At 44.3% G+C, this 23,205-nt stretch overlaps 1 protein-coding gene across 1 annotated transcript in view; it reads right to left on the bottom strand.

The window, feature by feature from the left end:
* Window positions 1–23,205, bottom strand: part of tmem132e (transmembrane protein 132E) — a 369,086-nt gene that overhangs the window by 40,663 nt on the left and 305,218 nt on the right. The window contains 1 exon segment of the mRNA XM_084178088.1: window positions 8,480–8,620. Within this exon segment, the coding sequence (XP_084034214.1) occupies window positions 8,480–8,620 (141 nt within the window).

Here is a 23,205-nt window from a genome sequence, read left to right as displayed (position 1 = left end):
TTAGAAGCTGTTTTTCATTCTCTTGGTCCAAGCTTTGATGCACCTGTACTGTCTCTGCCTTCTAGATGGTAGCGGGGTGAACAGGCATTGGCTTGGGTGGCTGAGGTCCTTGATGATTTTCTTGGCCTTCCTGTGACACCGGGTGCTGTAGATGTGCTGGAGGGCAGGCAGTGTGCCCCCAGTGATGTGTTAAAAAAGGGGAGGTCACAATTCTGATGAAAATTTTCTTGTTTGCTTATGGCCCTATGCAGCTCGTTGAGTGGGATCTTAGTGCCAGCATCGGTTTGTGGTGGTAAATAGACAGCTACGAAAACTATAGATGAAAACTCTCTTGGTAAATAGCATGCGCCAAATACAACAGGTGTAGACTTTACAGTGACAAGCGTACTTACAGTGCCTTCAGAAAGTATTCACACCCCCTGAATTTCAAATGGATTAAATTTAGATTTTGGGTTACTGGCCTACACACAGTACCCCATAATGTCAAAGTGGAATTATGTTTTTAGACATTTGTACAAATTAATAAAAAATGAAAAGCTGAAATATCTTGAGTCAATAAGTATTCAACCCCTTTGTTATGGCAAAGCCTAAATAAGTTTAGGAGTAAAAATGGGCTTAACAAGTCACATAATAAGTTGCATGGACTCACTCTGTGTGCACTAATAGTGTTTAACATGATTTTTGAATGACTTCCTCATCCCTGTCCCTCACACATACAATTATCTGTAAGTCGAGCAGTGAATTTCAAACACAGATTCAACCACAAAGACCAGGGAGCTTTTACAATGCCTCGCAAAGAAGGGCACTGATTGGTAGATGGATAAAATAAAATAAAAGCACACATTGAATATCCCTTTGAGCATTGTGAAGTTATTAATTACACTGTGGATGGTGTATCAATACACCCAGTCACTACAAAGATACAGGCGTCCTTCCTAACTCAGTTGCTGGAGAGGAAGGAAACTGATCAGGGATTTCACCTTAAGGCCAATTGTGACTTTAAAACAGTTAGAGTGTAATGGCTGTGATAGGAGAAAACTGAGGATGGATCAATAACATTGCGTTTACTCCACAACACTAACCTAAATGACAAAGTGAAAAGAAGGAAGCCTGTACATAATACAACTATTTCAAAACGTGCATCCTGTTTACAATAAGGCACTAAAGTAAAACTGCAAAAAATGCGGCAAAGGAATTAACTTTATGTCCTTAATACAAAGCGTTATGTTTGGGGCAAATCCAACACAACACATCACTGAGTACCACTCTTCAGACTTTCAAGCATGGTGGTGGCTGCATCATGTTAAGGGTATGCTTGTCATCGGCAAGGGAGTTTTTTTTGGATAAAAATAAACATCATAGAGCTAAGCACAGGCAAAATCCTAGAGGAAAACATGGTTCAGTCTGCTTTCCAACAGACACTGGGAGACAAATTCACCTGTCAGCAGCACAATAACCTAAAACATAATACACTGGATTTGCTTACCAAGATGACATTGAATGTTCCTGAGTGGCCTAGTTTTGACTTAAATCGGCTTAAAAATCTAAGTATATGAGATATTCCTGTATTCCATTTTCAATTTTTTTTGTTTTTGTTTCTTTTATTATTATTTAGTTTTAGTTTTTACCCCTTTATCTCCCCAATTTCGTGGTATCCAATTGGTAGTTACAGTCTTGTCCCATCGCTGCAACTCCTGTACGGACACGGGAGAGGTGAAGGTTGAGAGCCGTGCGTCCTCCAAAACATAACCCAACCGAGCCGCTTCTTGACACAATGCCCGCTTAACCTGGAAGCCAGCCGCACCAATGTGTCGGAGGAAACACCGTACACTTGGCGACCGTGTCAGTGTGCACTGCGCCCAGCCCGCCACAGGAGTCGCTAGTGCGCGATGGGACAAAAACATCCCTGCCGGCAAAACCCTCCCCTAACCTGGACGACGCTGGGCCAATTCGACTCGAACCAGGATCTCTAGTGGCACAGCTAGCACTGCGATGCAGTGCCTTAGACCACTGCGCCACTCGGGAGGCCTGATTATTATTATTTTTGAATACATTTTAAATTCAGGCTGTAACACAACAAAATGTGGAATAGGTCAAGCGGTACGAATACTTCCTGAAGGCACTGTATGAGCCCATTCCCAACAATGCAGAGTTAAAAAGTAAGAAAAATATTTGCTAGATAAAAAAGGAAATAGTAACACAAAAACATAAGTCTACAGCTTATTATGAGGTATTCTAACTTAGGCGAGCAGAAAATCGAGACTTTCTTAATAGAGATCGTGCACCAGCTGTTGTTAACAAAGAGACACACACCTTCTCCCTTGAGCTTACCCAACGCTGCCGTTCTGACCTGCCGATGTGTAGAAAAACCATCTAGATGTATATTATCCATGTCCTTGTTCAGCCACAACTCCATGAAACATAGGATATTAGGTCCCGTGTGGCTCAGTTGGTAGAGCATGTCGCTTGCAACACTAGGGTTGTGGGTTAAATTCCCATGGGCGACCAGTACGAAAAAGTATGAAAATGTATGCACTTGCTCTGGATAAGAGCGTCTGCTGCATTACAGTTCTTCAGGTCCCATTGATAGGACCGTCTCGAACGGAGCTCATCCAGTTTGTTCTCCAGAGATTGTACGATCACCAATAGAGGCGGTTTATGTACTCGTCGAAGCAGTTTCGTCTCGGTGCCCGCACATTGGCCTCTCTTAGACCACCTTTTTCTTTTCCATGTCTCTGGGATTAGGGCCTGGTCCGGGGTGAGCCGTATGTCCTGCACCTCCGACTCGTTGAAGTAGAAATCTTCATCCAAATTGAGGTTAGTGATCGCTGTTCTGATGTCCAGAAGCTCTTTTCAGTCATAGGAACGATGGCAGAAACATTACGTACAAAAAAAGTAAAAAAATGAATATTAAAATATATAAAGCAGAATTTGTCAGGAGCCCGTAAAACGGCTGCTATGCAATGCAGTGCCATTCTCCTCCCCTGGAGAATGGCCTACCACGGTTGTCGCCAGCAAACTTGATGATTGAGCTGTGTTCAAACAGATCCTTCAAACAAGTGTTAAAAAATAATTTATACTTAGATGAGTTCAGTGGTAAGATGCGTTACGACCTTTGAAAAAAAGACATACAGTGAGGGAAAAAAGTATTTGATCCCCTGCTGATTTTGTACGTTTGCCCACTGACCAAGAAATGATCAGTCTATAATTTTAATGGTAGGTTATTTGAACAGTGAGAGACAGAATAACAACAACAAAATCCAGAACAATATGTCAAAAATGTTATAAATTGATTTGCATTTTAATGAGGGAAATAAGTATTTGAACCCCTCTCAATCAGAAAGATTTCTGGCTCCCAGGTGTCTTTTATACAGGTAACGAGCTGAGATTAGGAGCACACTCTTAAAGGGAGTGCTCCTAATCTCATCTTGTTACCTGTATAAAAGACACCTGTCCACAGAAGCAATCAATCAATCAGATTCCAAACTCTCCACCATGGCCAAGACCAAAGAGCTCTCCAAGGATGTCAAGGACAAGATTGTAGACCTACACAAGGCTGGAATGGGCTACAAGACCATCGCCAAGCAGCTTGGTGAGAAGGTGACAATAGTTGGTGCGATTATTCGCAAATGGAAAAAAACCAAAAGAACTGTGAATCTCCCTCGGCCTGGGGCTCCATGCAAGATCTCACCTCGTGGAGTTGCAATGATCATGAGAACGGTGAGGAATCAGCCCAGAACTACACGGGAGGATCTTGTCAATGATCTCAAGGCAGCTGGGACCATAGTCACCAAGAAAACAATTGGTAACACACTACGCCGTGAAGGACTGATATCCTGCAGCGCCCGCAAGGTCCCCCTGCTCAAGAAAGCACATATACAGGCCCGTCTGAAGTTTGCCAATGAACATCTGAATGATTCAGAGGAGAACTGGGTGAAGGTGTTGTGGTCAGATGAGACCATAATGGAGCTCTTTGGCATCAACTCAACTCGCCGTGTTTGGAGGAGGAGGAATGCTGCCTATGACCCCAAGAACACCATCCCCACCGTCAAACATGGAGGTGGAAACATTATGCTTTGGGGGTGTTTTTCTGCTAAGGGGACAGGACAACTTCACCGCATCAAAGGGATGATGGACAGGGCCATGTACCGTCAAATCTTGGGTGAGAACCTCCTTCCCTCAGCCAGGGCATTGAAAATGGGTCGTGGATGGGTATTCCAGCATGACAATGACCCAAAACACACGGCCAAGGCAACAAAGGAGTGGCTCAAGAAGAAGCACATTAAGGTCCTGGAGTGGCCTAGCCAGTCTCCAGACCTTAATCCCATAGAAAATCTGTGGAAGGAGCTGAAGGTTCGAGTTGCCAAACGTCAGCCTCGAAACCTTAATGACTTGGAGAAGATCTGCAAAGAGGAGTGGGACAAAATCCCTCCTGAGATGTGTGCATACCTGGTGGCCAACTATAAGAAACGTCTGACCTCTGTGATTGCCAACAAGGGTTTTGCCACCAAGTACTAAGTCATGTTTTGCAGAGGGGTCAAATACCTATTTCCCTCATTAAAATTCAAATCAATTTATAACATTTTTTACATGCGTTTTCTGGATTTTTTTTTTGTTATTCTGTCTCTCACTGTTCAAATAAACCTACCATTAAAATTATAGACTGATCATGTCTTTGTCAGTGGGCAAACGCACAAAATCAGCAGGGGATCAAATACTTTTTTCCCTCACTGTAGCTGCGTGTGACGAGTGAGATACTGGTGTGCACCAATCAGAAGTCCATGAAGTACATGTTTATGTCGGTGGTGTTAACCACCAGCTCCTCAAAGAAGTTTTTCACATTAACATGTTACATATTCTTTACATTAAGACAAACACTTATAATGATTACATGTTGTCATAACAACTCCGAAGTCCTTGACAACACAGAGAATCACATGGTTGACATTAAAAGCATGGACTATTCTTAGTTCCTTGTATAACGTACATGTCACCAAGCTATGGAAGAAAGTAATGTTTTCATCTTGCAGGCAATGTAAAATGCTCCCAAGCGCTGCGTTCGCCCAGAAGATTGATCACGCTTTATGATTGAAGATGACAATATGATCATTGACCTAGATTTTATGCTAAACCATGTCGAATGAAGGCTTTAAACCTATTAGGCTTAATGTGGTAATACAAAACTACTGGGACCCTCTTTGGCATGGTTCTACTCATACTACTTTTGTGGACACATTTATAAAGCAGCCCAGCATGGTCCATTATCTAAAATATATACCAAAGTCGGCACAAAAAGGCAGTTAAATATGCCTTCACAAAAGGTCCCTCCATTAATGTTATTGCTCTTAGCTGGGTGTAGTGGGCCTTAAATACTGTAGTTTGAGAATTCACTCATCTTTAATGCTTTTTATCAGCTAGAAGGCTAAATCAAAGGAAAATAGGAAATTGCAGGCTATTTATCCTTGGCGACTGTTACCGGGCTCTAAAATGTAGGCAAAACTCATAAGTAACATATGAACTCAGGGACATTGTCGCAGGTTAATGATGCAATAGGATCAATAAGCGTTTCTTTCCTCTCGCCGTTTATCAAAGCAATGACGGGTATCAATCTTAACACATATTGGATACATATTGGTTATTCCGAGATCGAGAAAAAAGCCAAACCCCATTCACACAAATTAACACTTACATCTATGCCCAAAATACCTTCATGACTTTTGACTGGGCCTCTGACAAAAGCCGGGATGACACAATGTGTCTTTAGCTTGACCCCCTGCCGGACCGGATTTCCAACATGGTGACAGGATGGCAAAGATGACTTGACACGGTCTGCTAAATATAGCGAGAAAGCCAGACACTAAGTGCCTTATTGAGAGAGAACAAAGGAAGACTGGCTGATCTTTTATTCAGGTAATGTCACTGTTTGTCTGTTACACTCACTCCCTAACTCCCCCCCCAATCCTCCGCTCTCTCCCTCCAGACCCACTTGGCCAGTCCCCACAGTCCGTGGAAACTATGGGCGGTGGCATTACTAGGATCTGCACTGGCTAAATAGCTCTGGAGGTTTAGGATAAGCACCCCAAACTCTTAATGCCTCCTTTGTTAATGAGTTGAGCGTATTAGTGATTTATGTTAGCTAATGCCAGGCTTCGCCCGCCCAGCAGTCCTGCTGTATCACAGGCTAAGAAGCTAGCTACCTCCCTGCATCCTCAGCTGCACCTAATTCCACTGCTTCTGCCTTCATTCAAAATGGAGGGCCTGTGTTTTAGGACTGATGAGAGTAATGGTCTGATCCATGATCCAATGTATTGGGCATGCATTCTAAGAGGAAGCCTAGTATGAATATTGGAACGTAGCCCAAGTTCTGTGATGTGCCTGTATATAATCATGGGTACCCCTGCCCAGTGACAGGCATAGATAATGCTGCCATTTTTGCCGATGACAAAATCTCATCTCCATGGCACTGCAATGCAGCAACATACAGTGCCTTCAGAAAGTGTTCACACTCCTTGACTTTTTCCACATTTTGCTGTGTCACAGCCTGCATTTATATATTATATATATATTTATTTATTTTATTCACTGAAAAAATGAAAACCTGAAATGTCTTGAGTCAATAAGCATTCAACCCCTTTGTTATGGCAAGCCTAAATAAGTTCAGGAGTAAAACTGTGCTTAACAAGTCACATATTAAGTTGCATGGACTCACAGTGTTTAACATGATTTTTGAATAACTACCTCATCTCTGTACACCACACATACAATTATCTGTAAGGTCCCTCAGTCGAGCAGTGAATTTCAAACACAGATTCAACCACAAAGACCAGGGAGCTTTTCCAATGTCTCGCAAAGAAGGGCACCTATTGTTGGATGGGTATAAATAAAAAAAAGCAGACATATACCTTTGAGCATGGTGAAGTTATTAATTACTCTTTGGATGGTGTATCAATACACCCAGTCACTATAAAGATACAGGCATCCTTCCTAACTCAGTTGCCGGGGAGGAAGGAAACCGCTCAGGGATTTCACCTTAAGGCCAATGGTGACTTTAAAACAGTTAGAGTGTAATGGCTGTGATAGTAGAAAACTGAGGATGGATCAACAACATTGTAGTTACTCTACAATACTAACCTAATTGACAGAGTGAAAAGTAGGAAGCCTGTACAGAATAAAACTATTTCAAAACATGCATCCTGTTTGCAACAAGGCACTAAAGTAATGCTGCAAAAAATGTGGTAAAGCAATACATGTTTTGTTCTGAATACAAAGTGTTCTGTTTGGGGCAAATCCAATACAACACATTACTGAGTACCATTCTCCATATTTTCAAGCATAATGATGGCTGCATCATATTATGGGTATGCTTGTAATCGTTAAGGACTGGGGAGGTTTTCAGGATAAAAAATAAACGGAATGGAGCTAAGCACAGGCAAAATCCTAGAGGAGAACCTGGTTCAGTCTGCGTTCCACCAGACACTGGGAGATGAATTCACCTTTCAGCAGGACAATAACCGAAAACACAAGGCCAAATCTACACTGGAGTTGCTTACCAAGAAGACAGTGAATGTTCCTGAGTGGCCGCGTTACAGTTTTGACTTAAATCTACTTGAAGATCTATGGCAAGACCTGAAAATGCTTGTCTACCAATGATCAACAACCAATTTGACAGAGCTTGACGAATTTTGAAAAGAATAATGGGCAAATGTTGCACAATCCAGGTGTGGAAAGCACTTAAGAGACTTACCCAGAAAGACTCACAGCTGTAATCGCTGCCAAAGGTGCTTCTACAAAGTATTGACTCAGGGGTGTATATACTTATGTAAATAAGATATTTCTGTATTTCATTTTCAATAAATTAGCAGACATTTCTAAAAACATGTATTCACTTTGTCATTATGGTGTATTGTGTGTAGATGGGTGAGAAAAAAATCTATTTAATCTATTTTGAATTCAGGCTGTAAAGTATGAATACTTTCTGAAGGCACTGTATAAAAGTTAAACTGTATATATCACTTTGGCATTTCAATTGGTTTTGCCTACACATAAAATGGATATATCACTTAAGTTGATACTCAAGCTGTAAAAAGCATGCATTTGAAAACTAAAGTTTCATGTGATTGTCCTCCAAACATATCAGCTTTCTGCCAAGCAGGGAGAAATGTTTAAATCATCATTGGTGTAAGCATTTTTATGGCTTTGCAATTAAGCAATTAATTTGACAGAGTATATCCAAGTATTTTTTGCACGACTACCCAAAACTGTATCCATATCTTTACTAAAAATAGGCCTATAACTTCTTTATTATTATCAGCAAGCAACCTGAGGACACCACTGCAGCCAAGGAGATGTTTTGAAGAAGTCTCATTTAGACTTTCACAGAACAAACCATCCTAAAGTTAACAGTGTGCTGGGCACAACAGCCTCACTCTATGGTGTTTGGGTGGATGTTGTGTGTTTAGGCCTTAGGCTGTTGACTTACCCGGCTTGCACTCCTTTGTTCTTGTTCACGTCGATGGTGGTGATGGAATGCTTTGCCCCGGACTGTACCTCCCAGTCCACAGTCCACTGGGCATTCTTCGACTTGGTTTGCAGAAGATTCACCCCTTTCTTCGCCTTGACCCTGCAATCGAGAGATAAAGGAATGAATCAACTTTATGAACAGCCTATGATTTATCTGCGAGGTCAGAGGTTGTCGGTTTGTTTGTATACTGTAGTTCCATCATGTGCACAGCACTGTATTACATTGGGGCAAATGCAATTTTGAAAGATCAATCAATGACAGTTAATGTAGATGGACAATGTGGTGATATATCGGTAAAGACAAAGGCTATCGCACTGGAATTTTGAAATCATGGATAAATGTCTGAATAATGCTTGAATAACGATTGACAGTATTTCTCAACCAGCCAACTGTATATTAAGCATCATGCAAACAATAAAAGCCCACTCCATATGCTTTGGTTCCATAATATTTTGAGAGAGCTTCAATATTGTACTGTACTAGTGTTTTTAAGACTATGATCCATTTCAGTGACTCCGATTAATTTCCCCATACAAATGAGAGGGTATGAGGTATTACTCTGGTGTGACCCATGTGAATTTAGCTCGCCATTGCGTTCAAACGAAGCCGATTAATGAGTGAACATAGCGAATCAGAAAGGTACAGCTGTGACTAGTAATAAGCACCAATTCTGTAAGACTCTCGCCATCTTTGCAAGCCTGATAAGAGGCAAATGGAGGAGCCTGTGTGAGCTACTTTGGCTAAGACATGACTATTATTTATTCATTCCACGCAGATGCCTTCTGCCATGGCAACTTCTATTAAGCGCTGCGCTGGAATGGCTGACTGCTAAACAGGAGCGGTTAGCTCTAAATGCTCCTAATCCTTCAAGGCCATATAGCTAATTCATACACTGGGGTCCAAAATGTCAGTGGATATTTTCAGTGCAACATTAATGCTCTGACAGAGCATTTAAGAAATGACTTCTCTTTAACTCATTGTTGCATGTAACCTGTGGAGAATAATGTTGTTTTGCACAATTAGCTAATGTGGAGTGGTGAATAGCCTTTCATCCATCTAGTCTTCAGGAAATTGCTCAGATTGTCAAAGACTGTGGTTAACACCTTCAAACACAACATTCCCAGTGACAGCTATGGTAAGCACCTTCAAACACAATATTCCAGTGATGGCTCTACGCAACGGAAGGCAACTGTATTGAGTGACAGGAGCTCCTTGCCTCTGGATCATGAACAGCAATCTCAACAATCATCTTGAGCACTCCGAAATGTATCTTGTTTATCACTCTAAGTACAGCATTGAGGTTCGGCAGCCCGCACAGAGCCGTGCAGATGAAGAGCTGGAAGGAAGGAGAAGGAAGAAAACCTGGCTGGCAGGGAGATGTTCTTTAGTGGGGCATGCTGGGAAAATTAAAATGATCGAGCCAAGGAGATAGAGGGGATCGCAAATCAAACCTTGCAACTGCCAATGTTCACATCTGATACAGAATTGACTCATATCCTGCCGAAGGAAATTATTGTTGCATTGCGGTGGCAGATACAGAGGGGAACCAAAACGTGTGTTTTTCTACGGTCTGACAGTTACTAATTAACATAACATGATGATGTGTACAGTTAAGGCCTGTCAAAACAGCAAACTCCCACCCATTGCGCAATTGGGGAGGTTGAGAGTCAGCAGTATGCCTCACAGGTTCTGTGACCTAGACATTGGAATTCTGACCTTATTTCTTCAGGCTCTGGTAACCATATTCAAAGGCTGGCCAAACACTTTAAAAGGGTGACAGCAAATCTTTCTGTCGGATTAACCCCCAACCGGTTTTCAAACGCTCCCTTCCTTTGCCTTTAAACCGCTTCCTCTGCACTCACCTGATAAAGCAGCGGCGGCGCCACTTTGAGGACTGGGCCATGACCAATAGAGGAGGCTGCAGCTCCCTGTTTTTCAACAAGGCTTTGGTTTACTCTTATCTCCAGCTCTGCGCAGCTGCCCGTCATGTAAAAAAACACCTTTATTGATGATGTGGCACATTCCTATTTTTCAAATGTTAAATCTCTGAAAGTGCAAGGCAAGATAGGAATCTGTTTGCAGTTATCGCAATAATTTTTCCTTGGGGAGTGAATCTGTGTGGAATAATTGTGCACACCTGGAGCGTGCCCTTTCCAAACAGTATACCCACAAACAGAGTTGGATTGGTTTGGTTCAGATGAAAGAAGACGGCTCTAAAGATCTAGTTCAGCTCCACGTGTCACCTTCAGTACCAAGCTATGATGAACAGACCAACTCCCGGTAAACAAGACAGAACACAGTGGGACTCTAGCTGGTTAAAGTTGTCAAGGAGTCAACACCAAGACCGGGTTGTAGTGGTTTCAAGTTATTTGAATCAATTAATAATAGGCAGTATTAATCCAAGTAGTGTAACATGGCAATATGTTTATTCTTCACATTTACACCAGTGAAATTACAGAAAAGAGCCCGGTTTTAACTGGAAACTAAAATATTTATAGAAACAGTTGGTTGTGCTTTAAGTCTAGCGCCCATCCAGTCATATTAGCCTCTTCCCTCACTTTGCTTCCCCGTTTCCAGGCTCTCCCAGACACAACTCCCCTAGCTCTGCTTAACTGTTAAGGAAATGCCTGTGTGTGAAATGATCAAGCATTCACAACAAACCCTTTGCTTAGAGAATGCCAACCACTCACAGATTGCATTTCAGTTTTTTGGTAGTCGCTAGCAGTTGTATGTTGCTGTGGGGAGTGCCAAAAAACAAACATCTGACCATGGTGACAACAGCTCACAGAGGAAGCGCAGTGCAACTGTTAGCGGCCTAAACTCTAATGGATATCAAGCCTTTGCATTCATAACCTCGGCAGACGTCAATGCATAAATGCAGGCAAAAAAGTAAATAAAAAGGAACAAAAATGAACGTCTCAAAGGCACTCCCTTTTGAATTACTGCAAAAACAGGGCATCTTCGACAGCTACATTTGGCCAGCGAAGCCTTTTTCCACTGAAGCTCTATTAGTTTGAGGGGGCACTTTACAGACAACTTCTCCACTTGGAGTTCTGCAGTCACAACATATTCCCATTCCATGACAATATATTATTTAGTCCTTGGCCCTGTGCTTGACGCGGTGCCCGTTTTATGTGTCATGTGACATGTGATTCAATCACGCACTTGGCTGTGCGTGATATAACAGCTCGACATGTATGGTATGTTTATGAAAGCTTGAGAAACATTATTGTATGTTTCCAGGACTTTGCATCCTTGAAGTAGCAGCTTGATGTAATAAAACATTCTGATACCACTCCATAAGCCTTCAATTGCACTGACAAAGCTATTATTTCAAAAATGTCACGACAACAATGGATTATGCTTATAAAGTGCGCCGCAAGCGACTGCTGTAGAAAATAGCACACAAGAGTATTAAATACGGCACCCGTCAACAGGGGTTCATTGAGGGTCCACAAGTAATTCCTAAGTAATTATTTATTGAATTGCAGTATTGTAATCTCAGATATTGTGCATGCCAGACCTTGAGATTTACTGTTCGGCAAACAATACAATATTGACCATAATCCTTTCTGATGTCCCTCACAACCATTCATTATATAAAAAGTAAAGTCTCACCAGGCCCAAAGAGAGAGAAATAGCTTAGTTTTGCATCGCCTTGCTGGAGAAGCACATGCCGGCTGCTCATTATTGTGGGAATATGAGAGGAACGTCAATAAGAGGACATGTGAACCTCGTCAGCCTCCATCTCTAACCATGTGGACATTCTGCCATAATTAGCAGCGGGGAAGCCATCAGGACAGATGTTCGCTTCGCAACAAGACGCCCGGCGCCGCAAAAAGATCTGATGCACTCGTCACACTGCTGATGCTCGTCTGATGGTAAACCGAGTGGCCAGCCCAAGCCCAGATGAAGGGCCAGCCGCCACGGGTCGGGAATGATGAGCATCTTCAGTAATCTCTTGCTAAAACAAAAGACGATAAGGGACGTGGACAGCGAGGGATGACCCGACAGTTGGGATTTACACTAATCTGACAAATCATCTAAGGGGAAAAGAACAAAAGGCACAGAGAATAGCTTATTATACTTCTTTTGAGTGGGGCTTTTGGAAGATGCAGAGCAGAAACTTATAAATGTTGATCTGATAGGGCTCCATTTGCTCATGCTTAATGTGTATTCTCCTATGCGGCGAGGGCAAAGGAAGCCGAAAGAGAGACAAATTCAGTTTTGACAAGCGCAAAAAAGGTTAACCAGGGCAGTACAGTGCAACCATTTTACTTGCATAATCGCCTAATCATTTTTGCTGTGCCACCTGGAATTTTTATTTAGGAGCACCAGTGCGCCTAGAAGAATTAAGGATTCTAGCTTGAATATCTCAAATATTTTTAATTGTGCTCCTAAACACGTGGTCCTTGTAATAAAGGTCAGCGTAGAGCCCCTGGTGACAGCGGTGTTTGTATTCCTAATCCATCTATCTCAGAATGGAAAACAACTTTTAAATTATCCTGATTATTTGAGGTCACGGCTGGGTTAAATAGCTTCCACAGACCAAGCAGACCCTGAGAAAAAGTTTTAAACTGACTACTTAAAACAAAACACAATTGCAGGATCCAAAACAGAGGCTGCTGGCCTGGGAGGGAGGAGGAGGGTTCCTGTTTTATCTTTAAGTGGTGGAGTGGGCTGACGTGTGGAGTGGAGACTCCCTTTTCTGTGCCCTGACGCCACTGATGCAGATGCAGATATATGCACACACAAACACACACACACACACGCACCCAAACTACACACACACACACACAAACAAACCACACACACACACAGGCGCACACAGACGCACAAACACACACTGCGCAGTGGTGGCAGTGATGACGGTGGCTGGGAATCCATCCTCCTGGAACACAATTATTCTAAGTAGTTTTCCCATCAGCCGGAGCCATGAGCAGAAGACCCTCGGGTGAGCCATAACCTTTCTGTGGAAGCAATCGGGAAAAAAGACGCTCTCCAATTTATTTGATAAGGCGAGTGGAACTCAGCGCTGCCAGCAGACGTGGAGAACAAGAAAATCAGTGCCTCTCTGAAACCAAGTTGCTGACATTTTCACATCACTATGCATACATAATTATATTTTGGCCCAGGCTTGTGTTAAAAATGGCCCATTCCAAAGGAGAATAAAGAAAAGTTCAGAATTCCTATGGTTTGCGGTGCTGTATACCAGCAGATACATCTACCAATAGTCAAACAACGGCTACTAGGCATTGGATGATAAGAGACACTGACAAACCATGTATCCCACAAAGGAGAAAAAAGTGATACAGAAGACTTGTCATGGCAAGGACGCAGAAATACCGTGTGTAGAGAGAGAAAGCGAGAGAGTAAAGAAAGCGAGGCTTTTGTGCATAAATAAATGCTGCCAGGACAAAAGCAAGTTGTCACATTGTGATTGGATACTGGATGACTGTGAGGAATTTGCATACTGATACACTTGACAAGGTAAAATTATCTCCGGGGGGGATTATATTATTGTTATGCGGTTCAGAGAGCTTATCCATTCGTCTTGAAGCGCAGTCTCGTCTCTCGGCCCCTCTCGCCGACAGAACATAAACACTGACGCCATATATTAATTTGATGGAGAGATAAATGTCATGTCCAGCACTTCTAAAGATCAACGAAATATCAGATTCAATCGAATGCTCATTGAATGTCAGAAAATACAGGAGACCTGGGATGGACTGACGGAGTAAGGAAACAAGAGGAAAAAAGGCATAATCCCTCGATTTGGGTAAGCTTCTTTTTGGAAGGCCCCACACACATCTTAAAGCGTACAAAAATGAAAAGAGAAAAACAACTCCCACCAATTGATTGAATGATTACACAAGACAATAACGAGCACGCGGCTTCTCAACCCGAACCCAGAGCTTCTTAAGAGTGATGCCTTATGCTGTCGTTGCTGCTGTGAGTGGGCCAGTTCTGTTCTCCAATGGAACCCTCTTTTCATCCTTTCCTCTTACGCACCGACTCTCATTATGTTCACACTGTTCTATGTCAACCATACCTCCTCTCTATTTCCCTGAATGACTCCCTACCTCCTTCACCCCCATCTCTGTTTTCCTCTCCCTCTTGCTCCCCCCTCATTCTGCACCTATCCTCTTAAATAAATCACTTCCAACACGCAGCTGTTCAATTAAACTTTTACTAGATATTGCTGGCGGCTTGTCAGTCTAATCAGGGGTTCTGTAGGAATAGGTAATTCAACTCACTACCTGCTACGCCGGGTGCCCTGATACACCATCATGTAGTGTTAATGGCCTGTATTGACCAGCACCTATAAATATAATGGCATTTTCATAACCCCCCAGCGGAATGGAGAGCCATCTTCCTTATAGACAGTAAATGGAGAAGACATCAACTGATGCACTCTCACTGGCGCTAACCTCCTTTATTGCCTTGCAACCCAGCCTTTCAGAATCCTAGTTCTACTATATGGTTGTTGTGGAAGTGCAATACGACGAAGTGGCCACCAGGTGGCCCTCTCCTCACTGGGAGGAAGGGGGATGCTGAAGAGGGGCCATGATAGGCATACTAGGTTGGGGCCTGGTGGTCCTAACATGATAAGATATGCAACCATTTTGAGCTGGATTCAAAAGGACAATCGCTAGTTTGTCAGATACCCTATCTGGACTGTGTCACCAGGAGAGGCATGTTACCACTACTCCCCACGACCTCTGCCTCCCCACCAGGTGGAAACGTGCCTTTGTTTAATAAACTCCGACCTGTCCTCACGGCAACCTTGACTTAATTTATTTTCCCAGGCTGCTGTTAAATCACTCTGCTTCAGCTCCCTCCATCCGCTCCCCTCCTTACCCTTCCTCCCTCTCTTTTTCCCATTCATTCGCTTTCCCTTTTCTGTCTCCTCACCCCCACCACTCTAATGACCTTGCTTGCCAAATTATCCAAATGACTGTGCCTTGGAGTTAAACGCTGATTAGGAGGGAGCCCTATGCGGCTCTCCACTCTTGGAGTTGGAGGAGGAGAGCTAAAGCGTAGGGGGATATAGCTGCCTGCATATTGGTTTGTTGGTCCCCCTGGCTAGCGATTACACACACACAATGAATTTGACCATGACAGCTATTTTTGCAATCAAAATCAACACAATCCGAATGCCTCAAATGAGGTCTCCTAACTACAATCAAAATGAGCTGGGTTCTGGGTTTCAAAGCCAATATTGGATCTAGGCTACCCACCTCCCGTACGACAAATCATTCCAACATAATTTTCAAAAACGATGGAGGATGGTTTGAAAAGTGGGAGTGGCTAAGCCAAATGAAGAGGAATGCAGAGGCAGCACGGTTGATCGTAATTGTAACTGACTCTGATAATGATAACTGGCCATCAAACTATAAAACATCAAGCGTACGCAAAAGCTAATAAAAACGACGCGGGATAGTGAAACTCAGCGAAATCACTCAAGGCCTTGCGCATTAGGCAAGGTCTGCAGAATGACTTGGTTTGCATTTCAATAGAGGCTATTCCACTCCAGCACCCCCCCCCCCCCCCCCCCACACACACACACACACATAACCGCAATACTGTGCTTTATGACTCTTTTGATTATGTATGTTTGTGCACGGACTTTGACGGGGGTGACAATGACAACCTAGACCGCTGAGCTGGAAGAGTACCCTAACTTGGCGCCGTGACAATTTGCAATCCATGTTCCATCAAGGGCTCAGACCAGATTATGAGGCATCTTGGCTGATCAGCAACATTTACTTTTCACACGCTCAGGGCAGTGCAGTTTTTACAGCAAGTTTGCTCAAATGGAACAAAGCATTCCTTTGTGCGTCCGGTGTAAAGCTCTCTCGATCTCACTCTCCTCTTTCTCTCCTCTTACATGAGACAGGGCAGAACAACTAAGGACAAAACCTAACCCAGAGCCTGCTCTGACTGCGCCAGTGAGGCCTAGAACGTTTTTGCATTTCCCCCCCTTCAGAACTCACTTGGCCTATTATTGGTAGGGAATTATTTGTCAGGTATTTACACTACATGGCCATAAGTATGTGGACACCTGCTCGTCGAACGTCTCATTCTAAAATCATGGCCATTAATATGGAGTTGGTCCTCCCTTTGCTGCTATAACAGCCTCCACTCTTCTGGGAAGGCTTTTCACTAGATGTTGGAACATTGCTGCGGGGACTTGCTTCCATTCAGCCACAAGAGCATTAGAGAGTCGGGCACTGATGTTAGGTGATTAGGACTGGCTCGCAGTCGGCATTCCAATTCATCCCAAAGGTGTACTATGGGGTTGAGGTCAGGGCTCTGTGCAGGCCAGACAAGTTCTTCCACACCGATCTCGACAAACCATTTCTTTATGGATCTCGCTTTGTGCACGGGGGCATAGTCATGCTGAAACAGGAAGGGGCCTTCCCCAAACTGTTGCCACAAAGTTTGTAGAACAGAATCGTCTAGAATGTCATTGTATGCTGTAGCGTTAAGATTTCCCCTTCGCTGGAACTAAGGGGCCTAGCCCAAACCATGAAAAACAGCCCCAGACCATTATTCCTCGTCCACCAAACCTTACAGTTAGCACTATGCATTGGGGCAGGTAGCGTTCTCCTTGCATCTGTCAAACCTAGATTTGTCCGTCGGACTGCCAGATGGTGAAGTGTGATTCATCACTCCAGAGAACGCGTTTCCACTGCTCCAGAGTCCAATAGCAGTGAGCTTTACACCACTCCAGCCGACACTTGGCATTGCTTATGGTGATCTTAGGCTTGTGTGCGGCTGATCGGCCATGGAAACCCATTTTATGAAGCTCCCGAAAAAACATTTATTGTGCTGACGTTGCTTCCAGAGGCAGTTTGGAACTCGGTAGTGAGTGTTGCAACCGAGGACAGACAATTTTTACTCGCTATGCGGTTCAGCACTCTGCGGTCCCGTTCTGTGAGCTTGTGTGGCCTACCACTTCGCGGCTGAGCCGTAGTTGCTCCTAGACGTTTCCACTTCACAATATCAGCACTTACAGTTGACCGGGGAAGCTCTAGCAGGGCAGAAATTTGACTAACTGACTTGTTGGAAAGGTGGCATCCTATGACGGTGCCACGTTGAAAGTCACTGAGCTCTTCAGTAAGGCCATTCTACTGCCAATGTTTGTATATGGAGATTGCATGGCGGTGTGCTCGATGTTATACACCTGTCAGCAACAGGTGTGGCTGAAATAGCCTAATCCACTAATTTGAAGGGGTGTCCATATACTTTTGGCCATGTAGTGCATATGGAGTTAATGTGACACAATGCCCCAGGCATTGACATATCTTTCTTAGGCAACTGAAGCCAGCAATAGCATTTCAAAGACATTGACATGAAAATAAACTGTTGACATTAAATCATAAAGAGTAAGACAGGCTAGTCAGATGGAATTATGTACCACTGCCAAGTGTGCTTAGTATTTGGGCTTATCAAGAAAAAGGAAAAGTTTAAAGTGAACCAGAGTCACTTGGGCTCTTCTATCAAATCTCTATGCTAACAAATTAATGTAAAATAATGTATTTCTCATCGAAGGGAACCGGCCCACCAATCAGTTGCCATGGGGAACAAATCATGCCATGAACAAGGGAAAGTATTCAATAATGTGTACCAATTTGTAGGGAAATTAGTTCTTTCACTTATTTCACAATGCCTCTTGGCAAAAGATTTGAGAGACTAAGCCGGGAAGGGAATAAGCCAACGTTCTCTCCCAACCATTTGAATCACTCGTCGTTAAAGAGTTGAGAGATGAAATAAATAAAGACCTCTTGTGTTTTGCATGTTAAAAGGCAGTGAAATGCCTAGCATCTGCTTTGGTAGTACAGATTGAAGTGTCCAAATGTTTGATGGAGAAGGTAGTGGGTCACGGAAGTCTTGGCTTATTGCAGCTAAACCCCACACATTTTCCCCACATGCTTCATCCGTCTCACCCTAATTCACAGCATACTTTCTGAATATTTTCCAGGTTTGCGGGTCCTCAAAGTGTCTAGCAACACAGCTGAGCTGTGTACCAAATCTTATGTCATAGGATTACTTTCAATTAAGTGTTAGAATTTAAAAGCATTAAGATTCATGTTTGTGTAATGACTTTGGATGCCAAACTGGATCCCTCTAAATACGAGATTAAACTTTATTAACCTAAACGGGTGAAAAACAAATGCTGTTTAGTATGGTCGAGTTTCACTTACTTCGAAAGATCACATAAAAGTGCCTCTAATATACACTCACCGGACAGTTCATTAGGTACACCCATCTAGTTCTGGGTCGGACCCCCCTTTGCCTCCAGAACAACCTGAATTCATCAGGGCAAGGATTCTACAAGGTGGACTTCATGGAATCATGCTGCTTACGCCAAATCTTGACTCTGCCATCAGCATGACACAACAGGAACCGGGATTTGTCGGACCAGACAATGTTGTTTCATTCCTCAACTGTCCAGTGTTGGTGATCGAGTGCCCACTGGAGCCGCTTTTCTTGTTTTTAGCTGATAGGAGTGGAACACGGTGTGGTCGTCTGCTGCAATAGGCCATCCGTGACAAGGATCGACGAGTTGTGCATTCCAAGATGCCGTTCTGCACACCACTGTTGTACTACGCCGTTATTTGTCTATTTGTGGGCCGCCTGTTAGCTTGCACGATTCTTGCCATTCTCCTTCGATCTCTCTCATCAACCAGCTGTATTCACCCACAGGACTGTCGCATCATTCTTGGTAAACCCTAGACACTGTCGGGCGTGAAAAGCCCAGGAGGGTGGCTGTTTCGGAGATACTGGATCCGGTGCGCCTGGCACCGACGATTATACCACTCGGTGAGTGTATACCAATACAGTATGGTGGCTGATAAAATGTATTTAATCCCAAAATTATACAGCTTGTTTATACAACATCCTATGTTTAATGTCAATACTTCAACTAATATGGCCATATGACATACTCCCATCTCAGTATGTTGGCTTTAAAAGTCAGTACAGTAGGACAGTAGCAGCAGCTAGCCCCAGCATTAGCCACCAGTGAAAAGACTGAGTGGCACTCCATTGGGAATCCGCCACATTTATACTCCTCCCTTCCGTTCCTCTACATACCACCCCCAACTCCCAGAGCGCCTGGCCTCCTTGTCCTGCTCCTCAACACCACATAATACCACAACCTGAGGGACTCCTCAGCACAATAACGCAGAGCCTAAGATCTGGGTACTGTTCCGATCGGCTGGCTGCCGTACACAGGGCTCCCCTACCCCCACAACACAGTCCAACCAGGGGCTTAGTGGGCACGCTCAGTGTGGAGCCACAGAGGAAGCAGCAGCTAAGTCCACCCCGCACGTCTTCTTCTGTGTTGGCTCAATGTTCTGGTCTGAGAACAAGGAGGAACAGGTGCTGAGATTAGAGATCGATTTAGCATAAATTGTTATGCATAGAGAATGAGGCAGCGAGAGAAACCCAACAGCTCTAGCGTGGCTAGCTGTTGTGTTGGCGGTTTTTATTAGTAATGTATGGTGAAGAGATGTAGATTAAATCTGGCCATCTTTTGATATTCTAGTGGCAATGTAAGCATATCATTTGCTGGACAAAATGGCTGCTGTAACAACACTAGTGAGTGAGTATTAGGATTCCAGGAGACCCAGCCACTACAACACTGTATCCTACAGGGATCTCTCCATTCTGCACTTCTCTGGACAGAGAACAATGCCTTCAAAAAACCCATATCTTCAGAGTGAGAAACTAGATTTTCTCACCCCACACAGCCACATTTTTATTCTAGGCGAGAAGGCAGAGGTGAGGCATGAGGGAGAGAGTCCAATCAGCTATTTCAGGGCTGTTTTTGCCCTGGGTCTCCTGTTTGTCTATTGGGCTTTAATAACTTCAATAAAACAGTAAGGGGTCATGGCTCCCTCACAGAGATGAGAGGCTGCGGCACTAACTAGCCATTAGAGAGGATGGGAGGGCATAGGAAATAGCCATAACAAATCTGCCCCAGTTAGCTGGCAGGCATCAATAATAAGGGGCTACGGTTTCTCAAATGTATTCTCATTTAAATCAGCTTCACGTAATGACCTCTGGCCAAGGGAGGCCAAGGGAACATCCACTGAGGGTTGAGAAACATGTTTCACACTTGGGGGCTTTACTTCTTTTTTGTAAAGTTATTTTTTATACATCAGCGTAAAAAAAAAAAAAATCTGTTTTGTTTCACTTTCATTAGTTAGACAGTTGTTTTGCATCATCTCTTGTTTTGTTGCTTCTTTTTTTTGTTTTAAAATTATCTTTATTCCATATTTAATAGGATATACAGTACCAGTCAAAGGTTTGGACACACCTACTCATTCAAGTGTTTTTCTTTATATTTACAATTTTCTACATTGTAGAATAATAGTGAAGACATCAAAACTATGAAATAACACATATGGAATCATGTAGTAACCAAACAAGTGTTAAACAAATCCAAATATATTTTATATTTGAGATTCTTCAAATAGCCACCCTTTGCCTTGATGACAGCTTTGCACACTCTTGGCATTCTCTCAACCAGCTTCATGAGGTAGTCACCTGGAATGCGTTTCAATGAACAGGTGTGCCTTCTTAAAGCAGGTGGTCCTCTGTAGCTCAGCTGGTAGAGCACGGCGCTTGTAACGCCAAGGTAGTGGGTTCGATCCCCGGGACCACCCATACACAAAAATGTATGCACGCATGACTGTAAGTCGCTTTGGATAAAAGCGTCTGCTAAATGGCATATTTTAAAAGTTTAATTTATTTCCTTCTTAATGCGTTTGAGCCAATCAGTTGTGTTGTGACAAGGTAGGGGGTATACAGAAGATAGTACTATTTGGTAAAAGACCAAGTCCATATTATGGCAAGAACAGCTCAAATAAGCAAAGCGAAACGACAGTCCATCATTACTTTAAGACATGAAGGTCAGTCAATACGGAACATTTCAAGAACTTCGAAAGTTTCTTCAAGTGCAGTCGCAAAAACCATCAAGCGCTATGATGAAACGGTGTCAGGCGGTCAGTGTGATGCGGTAGGACGAAGTCAGGCGCAGGACACAGAGCTAATCGAAAACGTACTTTACTCGTAGGTAACGTAAATAACATAACCTCAACGCAGGGAGGAACAAACCCGCTCACCAGACGACAACCAAACATGAACAAACACGCACACAACACAGTGGGAGCCAGAGCGTTAAATAGGAAAACAAATCATAGACATAATGGGAACCAGGTGTGTACAATGAAGACAAAACAAGTAGAACACAGAAACATCGATTGGTGGCAGCTAGTACTCCAGTGACGACGAACGCCGAAGCCTGCCCGAGCAAGGAGGAGTAGCAGCCTCGGCTGAATCCGTGACAGTACCCCCCCCCCCCCCTTGACGCGCGGCTCCAGCCGTGCGCCAACACCGGCCTCGGGGACAGCCAGGAGGACGCGGTGCAGGGCGAGTCGGATGACAACGGTGGAAATCCCTCAGCATGGAGGGATCGTGGATGTCCCTCCTAGGGACCCAGCACCGTTCCTCCGGACCGTACCCCTCCCACTCCACGAGATACTGCAGGCCCCCCACCCGACGCCTCGAATCCAGGATGGAACGGACCGAGTACGCCGGTGTCCCCTCGATGTCCAGTGGGGGCGGAGGAACCTCCCGTATCTCAGACTCCTGGAGTGGACCAGCTACCACCGGCCTGAGGAGAGACGCATGGAACGAGGGGTTAATACAATACTCAGGAGGAAGCTGTAACCTATAACAAACCTTGTTCAATCTCCACAGGACTTTAAATGGCACCACAAACTGCCGACCCAGCTTCCGGCAGGGCAGGCAAAGGGGCAGGTTTCGGGTCGAGAGCCAGACCCGGTCCCCCGGTGCATACACCGGGGCCTCACTGCGATGGCGGTCGGCGCTCGCCTTTTGTCGCCTGATGGCCCGTTGCAGGCGTACATGGGCAGCGTTCCAGGTCTCCTCTGAGCGCCGAAACCATTCATCCACCGCAGGTGCCTTGATCTGGCTTTGATGCCATGGTGCCAGGACCGGCTGATAACCTAGTACACACTTAAATGGAGTAAGGTTAGTGCAGGAGTGGCGGAGGGAATTTTGGGCCATCTCTGCCCAGGGGATGAAAACAGACCACTCCCCTGGCCGGTCCTGGCAATAGGGCCGCAGAAACCTAACCACATCCTGGTTTACTCTTTCCACCTGCCCATTACTCTCGGGGTGAAACCCTGAGGTAAGGCTGACCGAGACCCCCAGACGTTCCATGAACGCCCTCCAGACCCTTGAGGTGAACTGGGAACCCCGATCAGACACTATATCCTCAGGTACCCCGTAGTGCTGGAAGACGTGTGTAAATAGGGCCTCCGCAGTCTGTAGGGCCGTAGGGAGACCGGGCATAGGAATGAGACGGCAGGACTTAGAAAACCGATCCACAACGACCAGGATCGTGGTGTTCCCTTGAGACGGGGGAAGGTCCGTAACAAAATCCACCGATAGGTGGGACCACGGCCGTTGTGGAACAGGTAGGGGTTGTAATTTCCCTCTGGGCAGGTGTCTAGGTGCCTTACAGTGAGCGCACACCGAGCAGGAGGAAACATAAACCCTCACGTCCTTGGCTGAAGTGGATCACCAGTATTTCCCACTAAGACAGTGCACTGTCCGACAGATGCCAGGATGACCAGAGGAGG

The sequence above is a fragment of the Coregonus lavaretus genome, assembly GCF_964263955.1.
Source record: "Coregonus lavaretus genome assembly, chromosome: 15".
In the NCBI taxonomy this organism is placed as follows: Eukaryota; Metazoa; Chordata; class Actinopteri; order Salmoniformes; family Salmonidae; genus Coregonus; species Coregonus lavaretus.
Note: the sequence above shows the minus strand (reverse complement) of the source record. Positions and strands in the feature narration are given on the sequence as shown.